The sequence below is a fragment of the Channa argus genome, chromosome 4 (assembly GCF_033026475.1).
Source record: "Channa argus isolate prfri chromosome 4, Channa argus male v1.0, whole genome shotgun sequence".
Lineage (NCBI taxonomy): Eukaryota > Metazoa > Chordata > Actinopteri > Anabantiformes > Channidae > Channa > Channa argus.
Window position 1 is genome coordinate 13,436,302 of NC_090200.1, and position 11,919 is coordinate 13,448,220.

General features: G+C 38.2%; 1 protein-coding gene across 3 annotated transcripts; it reads right to left on the minus strand.

Moving 5' to 3' along the window:
• Positions 1-4,720: 4,720 nt before the first annotated feature.
• Positions 4,721-9,678, minus strand: morf4l1 (mortality factor 4 like 1). 3 transcript variants are annotated; one of them, XM_067502600.1, is made up of 13 exons: positions 9,543-9,678; positions 8,666-8,824; positions 8,407-8,453; positions 8,246-8,313; positions 8,050-8,136; positions 7,633-7,710; positions 7,493-7,518; positions 7,266-7,357; positions 6,749-6,850; positions 6,567-6,655; positions 6,270-6,442; positions 5,277-5,361; positions 4,721-5,188 (listed from the first exon to the last, which is right to left on the minus strand). In XM_067502600.1, the coding sequence occupies exons 1-13, from the start codon at positions 9,580-9,582 to the stop codon at positions 5,104-5,106; spliced, it is 1,131 nt and encodes a 376-aa protein (XP_067358701.1). In that variant the 5' UTR covers positions 9,583-9,678; the 3' UTR covers positions 4,721-5,103. The 3 variants fall into 3 exon arrangements, with proteins under 3 accessions (XP_067358701.1, XP_067358702.1, XP_067358704.1); XM_067502601.1 differs by lacking the exon at positions 8,666-8,824; XM_067502603.1 differs by lacking the exons at positions 8,666-8,824; positions 9,543-9,678 and having other exon boundaries at positions 7,633-7,708.
• Positions 9,679-11,919: the final 2,241 nt, after the last annotated feature.

Sequence of the window (11,919 nt, forward strand, 5' to 3'; positions counted from 1 at the left end):
GTACAGTGTTGGCTTTTATGATTTGCAAGTGGAATAGAAGAATAAAGGAGATTGTAAACATTCAAGTACCTTAAGAATTGCACTTAAGTAGAGTACTTATGTAAATGAACACAGTTACTTTCCAGCACTGCTGTAGGGTGGGTTATAATTCAGCTGAGAGAAGGGCTCATCACACACATGATAAACTCAGAGTGTAAATCCAGTAAAGGCCCCAACATGCTCTGAAGCATCCACAGCTTCTCCCACTGAATCAATCTCCTGTTTCCAAAACCACCACACCACATTGGAAACAGATGGATCAAACAGTCCCTTCCTCTTTATTTGGACTGCTCTCTGTTATTGGAAAGTATTTCAGCAAGAATTACCCAATCTGGCTGCCTTTCAGCAAAACAAATGGACACAGATGTAGTTTTCCATTTTACAGGCTGTTTATGTCTTGCAAATTCCTTCTCCAGAGGAGTGGGGTATGTTCTTTCATGTTTTAACGGCTCCAAGTGACCGCAGCCCTTTGTGGCAAATGCAGTTTTCCAATACTAATGACATACAGTCACACCAGTTTCTGGCAGCATTGAGCTGTTGAGGCTAAGTGCCCACTGTGTAATTAGTCTACCACTAACTCCTAGTCTGGGGAAACATTCACAACCACATTAAACACTGACGGTTTTTCACCTCAGAGAGCCCGAAGCAGATGGATATGCTCTAAAAGAGTCATGTGGAGCACAAATGGATTTCATCAGTTAAAATGATAACATTTGTTGTCTAATAGGAGAGGGGCTCTCAGTAGTCCCTGCAGGAGTTTGTCTTGAGTTTACAGTCTGAAAGAAGCTGGAGGACAGAAGGATTGGATGACTATCTTTTTATTGGCATTACATCCCCGCAGTAACTTAATCTTTCCCTGGAGTGACTGTCTCTTATGCACTTTGTGTTCAATGAAAAATGACTCTGGAAAAACGAATCAAAGGAGCCAACAGTGTCGGTGACAACCACTGTACACGGTCTAATCTGTAACTGAGAGGCAAGACTTTGTGGCTTTGTAGTTGTTCTGCACATGTCTGCCGTCTAGTGGCTCCCATGCAACATTACACCAAAAGAAAACTGCTTATAACTTCACAACCCAAATGAATTTAAAGTGCGTTTCTGCTCACTGTCTGGCTACAACTTTGCTGTTTTGGTTCTCACTCACTCTTACTGTATAAAGCCACTGTACACTAACCAGCTCCCTCTCTCTTCCATACTAACACACCCACAGAGTCACAAAATACTGTTGCATTCAGCATCTAAAATACAAAGGCGAGACTAAAGCAAACCTGAAGGGTAGTGAATATTGTACTTGTAAATTGTATATGAACCAGGGGGACCATAAAAACAATCCCACATGGTTGATAATGTCTTTCCCCATCAGGTGGCTGTAAACTGGCAACTGATTGGTCATAAGTGTGTTGTATCAGCTAAAGGTTATGTAAGTGTTGTGGTCTCCACTTGTTATGTTGTCCCCAAGTGGCCAGAAAATCAATAAGTTACTGCAGCTTTGAAGAAAACATAGGATGTTGGCTTGTCTGAGGGATTATTTGTGAACTGGTTTCATACTGACCAACTATTGTTGGACCAAATTGTAAATATAGGTTTACTCAACATTCCTGTTGAGTAAAAGTAGTAATACTTTTTTTTTGTCCTTCCAGCTTATCCCATGAGTTCAGGGTTCCTAATGAAACCCCCCAATTTCTGCCGGGCTTTGGGCTGGCACTGCACAGCTGGGGATGGGAATGGGCTGTTAGTGGTTCAGTGTCCTGCCCAGAGACGCTTCGACATATAGCCGGGACCGGGGACTGAACCACTGACCCTGTGGTTTGTGGATGATTGCCTTACCAACTGAGCTACAGTCGCCCTTGAGTAAAGGTAGTAATACTACTAAAAAAATTATTAACAGCAACGTATGCTTGATTTTTTTTAAGTAAAAGCTGTTAATAATCATAATTCACAGAAAAAAAGCATTTTAATGTGATATGTGGTTAATATCAAGCTCATTTGAATCATTTAGAATTTACAGCTATAACTTTTTATTTTCAATTCAAAGCAACCTATCTCTTACAGTAATTTACCACTGAAATACTCATATGAAATATGATTGTTTTACACTAAGATGAATAAGTACATATTAAAAACAGAACCACTTATAGATGCTAAACTATTTAAGCCTGTCTATAAATTTCCCTAAAGTCCAACACACTCAGGACATTTCTGATGATCTGAGCAGTTCCAGCAACCTTTAGAGCAGTGTGTCTTGTTGAAAAAGGCACATGGGGAGAAAAAGCTGCTGAAACCAGCTTAAAGTGACTCAAAGTAGCATTTTTTAAGCTGTCTCTCTCATCTAGAGTGCAGTGACATTACTAAGGCTGAGAGTCACCAGGGGTGAGATAAAAGGCTGCACACCACACCAAAGCCTCTGGCTGACCTGGCTCCTAATGTAAATTGTAAAGTGTTAATAGCAGCAGTAAACTTAGCCGAGAAAGCAGCAGACACTGACGTTCTTTGGAATTGATCTGCAGAGCAGTCCTGTGTGCGTGTCAGTCCTTCTGATGGCCTGTTAAAAGCCATCAGGGCCCTATGATGTGAGCACTCACTCCAGTGAAAACACATATGGTGCTGGTTAGTACAGAAGGAAATTGCATTAAAAAATTCTTCTTGAATTGCTCTGGATTGTGCTTGCCATAACAATCGTGAGCAGCTGACATGGATGAAACCACAAATCTGTCTGAAACTAATATTTAGCTTCTTCTTTTTTTTTTGGTGTCAAGTAAGTCACAACAGTGGGAAAGAAGCATGCTGAAGGGGATTCAGCTCAACACATTTTGGTGCAGAGAGGTGAGAGAAGGAAGGCGTTCTGGCCTGGTTTCAACAGCCTATTACTTTTCTTTCCTTAACAAAACACCCTGTCTCCACCACATGCTTTCCATCATCAGGATGTTATTCCACCGTTGGCACTCTGTGCACCTTACTCAAAGCACCAGAGCAGAAAAAGCTCACAGGTGTCTATGTAATTCCAGAGCCTGATCACGTTCACCAATTTGCTTGACATTTTCGAAGGGGGAGGAATAAAAGCTTTGAGACAGAACTACAGCACAAGACCCAAGAATGTGTCTTTAAAGTGTTTAAATTAAAAGCACATGTTCAGTTTATACTAAGGCATATATTACATTAAATATTTTTTAAAGGATGGAATCTTGGCTGCAGTCAGTAAGCCACAATTATCTTAAATAAAACAAGCTACAGACAGCGAGGACGCTTTCTGACATTCTAGCTTAACTAAACAAAACAGACCAAGAGGAGAGACAAGAGCAGATTATTTGGAAAAATAATCAAATACCTTTTTAATCCCAGCAGAGCTCCGATAGAGTGGATGGAGAGGTCAAGGACAAGATAGCAAGAAGAAAACTGTTCTACTAAATCAACAATTAGGAGTGATGTTAAAGCTCCAATCCACCTACATGTTTTTTACTTTTGATGTTGGATTAGACCTCTGCTCAAGACTGTTTAGTTTCTCCAAGTGACACAGTGAAAACAAGCAGTGCCATTACATCACATAGTGCAGCCACGGATGGACTGTTTTCTTTAAGTGTCGCAGTAAGTGAAAGTGAGACAGCAGGACAAATGGCCCTAAAAAATGAAGAAACTGAAAATAATTCAGTCATTATCGATTAGGTTATTACCAAATCTGCTTTTTCCTACAGTGACATAGTAAAATGTCTTTTGTAAAATTATTTGATGTTTTGTATTTTCTGGTTATTCAGAGCAGGAAGCTAGTCATTCTTTTAACAAGAACCCAGGTGACAAGAATAGGCCTCGGTGTAATTATTCCAACTACATTACATATCAAACAGCTTAAACACAAAAAACAAAACGGAAATACAAAACAAAAAAAATTAAGACAAAATGAGATGTGTACTTTAGCATTTAACGTGAACAAAGCATTAAAATGGCGAAAATCCTAATGTTTTGCTAAGTTTGCTAAGATTTTCCCTCTAAGAAAAACCTAAATCAGATATTTTCATATCATATTGTGGACACTAATATTGCCATCACATTACAGCCGCTAATAGTCACTTTAGATTTTTAGTCAGGTCTAACAATTTTCATACTCTCCAATTCTTGCATGAATGCATAGATTTAACCTAAATGTGCATACAAATAGGAACAAAAACATAATCACTTTGTGCTGTTTTCTAAAAACTGCAGAATTATATATTAATTATATATTAAGTTTGGCTTGATCAGTGGCTTCAGAAACATAAAAAAAAACAATCAATTCCAATATGATGATTCAGTGCAACAGTGGTTACACTGCCAGGGACAGAATAAACATCTGATCATTGTAAGGCCACATATGGCAATGGAGCAGATCTGATATGAAAAGCTCTAATGTAGCTGTTGCACTCAAACCAAGTGATTTGAGCGCTCAAATAAAAAAAAATTAAAAATAAAAAAACACTCAGCAACGGCATAAACGTTACATACATAGTCCCAGGTATGTGTTCAGTCAGTCAGTACAGTCGTATCAGATTTCAAAAGTGTTTTTTGTATCTGTGGCAGCATGATACTACAATAAAGGTGAACCTTTATGAATAAAAATCTGGCCTAAGCATTAAGGTCTGTAGTGGGAACAGCTTAAAGGTCTGTCCAGAACTATCATAAATTAGCTTCAGAACAAAGGTGAATTAACAAATAGAGAATGAAAGACTTTTATTAAAAAATGATGACAGACTACAAGACAAATTTAGCCAGCATCTGAACAGGAAACAAACATGATTCCTTATCAAAGCTCTTGGAAACATTGGAGGGGGGGGGACTATCAGAAACTAAAAGGTGGTACTCAAAAACATACCAATATAGGAAGAGCATACTCGGCAGCTTTCCACATGAAAGAAAATTAAAAATTTGTCCAGGGATTAGTGTGACATCTTGCTTCTAATTTTCCTTAACAAATCCACAGATCTCTCACAATCCACTCTCCAAAGGCTTTTAGTGAAACCATGTCATCTCCGCACTTCTATAACAATGGCCTCCCCCCAATAAAAGAAACACATAAACAAAAAAAAATGCTTGAACTTAAACTGCCTTGCGGTGGTACTCTGGAGGAGCCACTTCATAGTCACTTGCATTGAAGAGTGATGCAGAGTTCTTTACAAGATACCTGGAATGTAGAAACGTGGTATTTATTTCTGCTGCAGATGACTGAAAATGAGCTTTGTTAACAGCTTTGTGAAGTCTAGAATACTCACTTGAGGAAGTCTTGTAGATAACTGAGCAGCAGTGCAAGGCTCTTCTCATCCAGGGGAGTGTACGCTAGCATGGCTCCGATTCTCACTTTAAAACCAAACAGAGAATTTTAAACTTCATTCATGTGCTTTTTATAATAGCTCTACAAATACTTTGTTGTTTCCAAAATGAGGAAATTCAAATGCTTGAAGCAGGACAAGACACAATAAATACTTATATGTACAAATAAATAACAGGCTGCACTTATTCCATTTTAAATCTAAAAGAAAAAAGGACACAGACGTCCTGTGAGATTTGCGTTTGAATCCGCATGTATTATACACCTTTTAAAACAACAGATAGGATGACGTACATTTCTGTTTTCATCCCTTGGAATACAAGAATATGTTTTAATAAGGTTATTAAACATAGAAAACCCTGAAGGCTGTGTTCAGTAAGATCAAAAAATTGCCCCTCCAAGATTTCACTGGTGTTTTTTGATTGTTCCGACTAAAAAGCATGATTTAAAAAAATAAACTGGGATGCATGTTACAATGTATTTATAATGCTTTAATTTACAAGGTTGCACAGAATCCATGGGTTATTAACTGAATTAATTCTTCTTGCAATCAACATTGCAAATTCTTAGTTGAAACAAATTATTTAGCTTCTTTTACATTAATCGGTGTCTGTGTTTACTTGAGGTATTTCTCCATTTTCTGTAGAAATACATTGGTGGCTTTTTGGGGAGCATTTGATGCAGACAGCTTTGGACACAAGTGTAGATGTTTTGTGTTTCAGCCCGATTTATGTTTATTTTATTTATTTATGTTATCTGAATGCAAACATCAGCCGGATCAACACTGCATTTTTATGAGTGATAATTCTTCTTATTACTTTAATAGTAATGCAGTCATCCAATATGCCAAAATTTCCAGTCTATACACAGAATATTTATGCAGTTTTACAGTACAATCTACTGCCCCAATTAATGCAATTAGTGTGAGAGTTTGTACCAAAGAGCCTGAGTAGATGAGGAGCACCATAGATCTGTGACATAGATGTATCTGGGTGGTTAGCCAGGATGTCTGCGTACTGCGGCCGCTCAAATTTGTAGAGAAGTTGTGTCCCCAGCATGACATTGAAATATTCACGGATACCAGCAACCACCTCATTCACAGCAAACTCCCTGAGAAGCGAAGACAAAAACATGTCTCCATGTCACACAGAGAATGACAATGAAATACAAGAGAGTGAAGCATTAGACTGCATTTGTGCAAGAAAACAACAGTGTAAGCAGTGTGTGTTTTTACTTGCTGTCAGAGTTTCCTCTTGATTTCTTATAATTTGCATAATCTTCAAGGACAGCATCAACATTTTTTTTGGCAGGTAGGTGGAAAAGCTGAATACAAAAACAAACATAACGTCACAATATTAGTGAATAAAAGGTTGCAAGAGCATTTAACCTTTTATTTTATAGTTACTGGTTACTAACCTGTTTTTGTCGTGTGATCAAGTCCCAGTCATCCACAAGCCATGGTTTAAGCTCCTCTGGGATTTTTACTTTAACCTCCACTCGGTTGATGAATGTCTCTTCCTGAGCAGACAAAAGCAGAAGCCAGGATAGAAAACTACTTAAGTTTTACTTCAGAAAGATATTGTTTTCTATTATAGCTGCAACAACACATTTCATTTTTCATATTTCTTAGTTACAGTGCCCTCTAAAATGCACGGGAGAAACCCCAAATATTTATCCATATAACTGGCTGCAGTTTAAGACTTGTGGTGAAAATTATACAAATATTCTTTGTATACAACTACTTGAATATGGAATTCATACACATGACCAACTGCTCAGTATGTTGTTTATTCATACTCTGTTGAATACTTGAATCCAGCTCAGTATTATATGACATTATTTGGAAAGTTAATGGAACCCCCCCCCAAAAAATATAAAAAATAATTAAAAAAGAATTGTTACAAAAAGCAAATGAGTAGATTTATGGACTAACACTTTCAACAGTTGGGTCAACACGTGCCCTCTTCTTTCGTGGCGGGTGTGTTGGGTCTCCTCCTGAACTTGTTCCTTCCCCTGCTCCAGGAGCTGCATAATAGTAGTAAATTTTCAAATTAATTTGACACTGACGTTTGAGTTTCCCCTGGATATCCTTGATAATTTACAGCTTTTATCCTAACAATGACAGAAACACACACACAAAGTATCGATTATTATACTCACTCTTCTGTTTGTTCTTTTTGGTTTTCCTACAAGTGGGAAACAATGGTTTTCAAGTGTTAAAATAATAATAAAACAACAAAACCAAAACAATTTCTTAAACAGTAACGCAGAAGACATGTCAGCTGATGACTCGCACTCACACATCATTTTTCTGCGATGCAGCAGGTATCTTCTTATTTGGTGCAGCACCCCTCATTCTTCCTTCTACATAATGGTCTCTTGAAAAAAAAAGATAAATACTTAGAAACACATACTACATATTACAAGGGAGAGAGAAAGTAAGTCAGTCATTTAGTCCATTTTTAAGCTGAATATTGTGGTAAATCTCATCTGTATTTTGTGGATTCTTTCTGTGCTGCCAATGGATTTGGACATAATAGACTGTTCTCTGTGTAACCAACAGGCATGTACACACATAGACAAGCACACACATTTATAGTTTAATATTAAAATATCTTTTGTCATGGTCTACTAACTAGAATCGCATTTTACCATTGTTCTCTCATTGTAGTGACATCTGTTATATGTAAATTGTGCAAAAGCAATTCAAAACTTACTGATTGGCCCTCTGAAGCTCTTTCTGTTTCTGCAGATTACTGTCGACATACTTAAGCACTCTGCTCTCAGGAACCCATTCGTCCCAGCTGAAAGTTAAAACACACACACAAAAATAAAATAAAACAAGGACTTGTTAAATATCAATTATTTGAATCAATTCGAGAGGCTTCACATATTAAAAAAAAAAGAACTTACTTTTTATTCCACCCACTGTAATGAATAAAATATTTGATTTGTTTGTCCTTGATATTTATTTTAACACACTGCAAAGAGAAAGAGACATAGTTCAAAGTCAAAACTAATAAAAACACAGAAGATCAGATGATCAGACAGAAGGGCTAATTAAGATGGCCTACCTTAGCTTCGTAGAGTAATGGCCCATGAAAACACAGCACTCTTTCACCTAACAGAGTTGTGGTCAATTAAAATCAGCAGTCCAAGAACAACATAATTGAATTGTGTCAGTGTTTAATTTAAATAGAACTTTGACTTAATGAAGGGCAACTTCACCAATGTTTCACTTGTTCTCTTTGGCTTTAGTTTAGGGTGTAAATGTACATTAATGCTTTTAAACCTCCCTCTAACTTCCCTGTATTAAAGTATATCTACTTCTACCTGAAAAACTCCTCCAGATGACATCGACATTAGGAGTTAAGATGGGGGAGCTCTGGAAAAGCAAGTTGACCATGATTACAAACTCCAGTGTGAGCAACAAGATGGCATAATCTAAACTGAAGGCTCCTCCAACTGATGTCATCTGGAGGCATTTTTCATCTAGAAGTAGAGAGATACTTTGATATAAGGAAGTCAACTGGAAGTTTAATGGCATTTATGTACATGTACTACCCACACCAAATTGATTTGTTTCAAGTTTTGAGCTCCATATTACAAAGTGGCCTTTATTGCAAGTTTAGATAAGTTAAGAATGAAACAATAAAACATTTAAACATTTTATTAAAATTATTAAAACAACAGACCCATTATTAGGTGTATACTTGGGGGACGTTGGTTGATCATAAAAAAGAGAGGTGTGAGATATTAACCATACACTGCGCATAGCACAGAGAGAACTACAGACAACAATACTTGGCCGAACAGAAGGCTAACCTTAGCTATGCTCAGCTAGCAGCTACCTATTGCTTATGTGAATAGAACTAACGTTAAAACTGCATGAATGACTAAAAGTTGCATGAATGAAGCTTTAGCAAGCTGCTAAAGACATTGCTAAAATCCATATGTTATCGTTTTCCGGCCTGGTACTACTCAGGCTATGCAGTAAATAAAGTGAAATGTAACCATTGTGGGGGAATAATGTGACACCCGTTTTGTTTCCATAGTAAAAAACAATGAAAGCTAAAAATGCTAAGCAGCTACTTGGCGGCGGCAGCGTTTGTTTCCATCAGTAGCTAGCTAACATTGTGGGCCTTTCCACCGGCTCCGGCGTTAAACCACGCCACAAATCTAGCAGAAGAGAAAGCACAGAGCTTGTTACCTTCTTGAAATTTAGGTTTCGGGTCCTGTTTCGGCGCCATTCACGGATTAAACTATCAAAATATGGGAAAAAGCGCTAGCTCCCATTCCACTCTAAAACGGTGCCGCTTTCTAAAAACGTCATGACAAACGAGATGACGCATTAGCACCGCGACCATGCAATCTTTCCGGTAGGGGCTAAGGTTGAAGTAGTGGTGTTTTTTTTTTTTTTTTAATCTTGTTTTTCAAAGTGTTCGAAAAAAGTCCACGCCTTTGCAAAATAATAGTAAAGGAAAAGAACCTTGCAGAGCTGGACAGGGGCATTTCAGACATGATGGAAATCACAGGATTGTCATGAAGCTCAGTTTGCTACCTGCCACTATCTTTGAGCTGATCACTGGTTCTAAACAGAATAACCCCATTGCACTCCCACTGCAGACCACTTCCAGCTGGGAGTGTCATGAGCGGGCCAAAGAAGAGCAATGATAAAAGCGAGAAGACAAGTTGCTGGCTGCTGAGAACAAGTGAAGCCCGAAAGAATATGAGCACTGCATGTGGATTTTTTATTACAGCATGTTGTACTACAGCAAATTGTTTGAAATCAGTGTTGAAATTTAAATTCATTGTCAAAAATTGTTTGTACATTAGTCCAGATATGTTTTACATCTGCTCTTCAATAATCAGGTAATTTATATTCATAGACCTGTCTCTTCCATTTTAACCAGTCTGGCTGGTCAGGAGTGGTCATACTACAGAAACTGTCCTCCTGATTCTCATGAAATACATGTGGGCTGCGAAAGTAACCCAATCTCCATCCTTATCTTACTCAATCTTTCTGCACCCTTAAACTGTGGACCAGATCCTCAGGTCCTCCTGTCCACACTCACTGACTTGGGCATCTCTGGGACCACTCTGGCCTAGGTCAAGTCTTATCTATCTGGATAAACCTTCAAGGTATCTTGACAGATGTTGCAAGTCTCTTACAGCCGCTCCGCCAGTGTACCGCAGGGCTCAGTTCTTGGTCTTCTTCTTTTTTCTATCTATATTACATCTCTGGGCTCTATAATCCAGTCACCTTGGTTTTTCTATGATTGTTATGGTGATGACACACAGTTCTTCCTGTAATTTCCACCAGATGACTCCACTTGCTCATCATGCATTTCTCTCTGTCCCTCTGACATCTCTGCTTGGATGAGAGAGAGAGACAGACAGATTGCATGATGAGACAGTGGAGTCATCTGGTGGAAAGTATACACGAGCGAGAGACATCTTCAACACATTCTCTCTAAGACAGAAGTTTTTGTCTTCCCAGCCAAAGCTTCAATACATTACAGCGTCAGCATGAATTTAGGATCATTAGTAATTGTCCCCACCAAGTCTCCCAGAGACTCTGGGGGGGGCTTATCATTACCTGTCAATTAAGTTTTACTCATGCCTTCACATATCACACCACTGTTCAGATCTCTGCACTGGCTTCCACCCACAAAAGATTTAATGCTCTGACTCTCACCTGTAGAGTGGTCAACTCAACAGCACCTTCCTACCTGAACACTGTCATCCAGGTCTACAATTGCTCCTGTCCATTGCACGCTGATAACAAATGTCACCTGCAGCAAAGCAGGTGCAAAGCTCTTCAGCTCAGTGATCCTATGTTGGTGGACAATCTACCAAACTCTGCACACTCAGCAGCCTCCCTCCTAATTATTACAAAAGTTCTTGGATTTGGATTTGGCAACATCATAATCAAGATGTCCTGCTGAAAACATGTTCAAATACCAAAGACAGATATAATACTGCTTTCTTAGGAATGGACGTCTTGTTCACAGATTGTTATAACATCAAAACAATTAAATTCATATGGTCTCATTGCTTAATGATAATCCAGCCACTGAAAGTATCCAGCTCCTAATAACTAGTTCCACATGTCCACTTGATGCAGCTGTTTAGATGTGATAACATATGTGTATTTCACTGTTTTTCTCTCTTTCCTTTGTTACCCGTGGAAAGGATATAATGAAGTGACATTCTGCTCATGCTCTCATCAGCTGCTAAATAGGATTCATTCATCACTAATTTTCTTTCCACTTTGGTTTTTTGAAATTTCTGCTGTTGTAAAAAGGTCCATTATTATTTAACACTACTTTTAACCTCCATAAGGTCATAGGCAACCTCATTATTGTCTTGAAGCAATAACCACAGTGCAAAGAGCAGTGACAGACTGCTGAGCACTGAACAAAGAGATTTTATAAGTTTTCTCTTGAATTTGGACTGAACTGCCTTTATTGTAGTAACTAACAAGAATTTAACTGAAATGAAATAAGTCTTTTCTGAAATCACAGATTCACCGGTTAAACCTTAAATGAAGGTCTCTGTACATGCTTCAGATAAGAACACGCAAA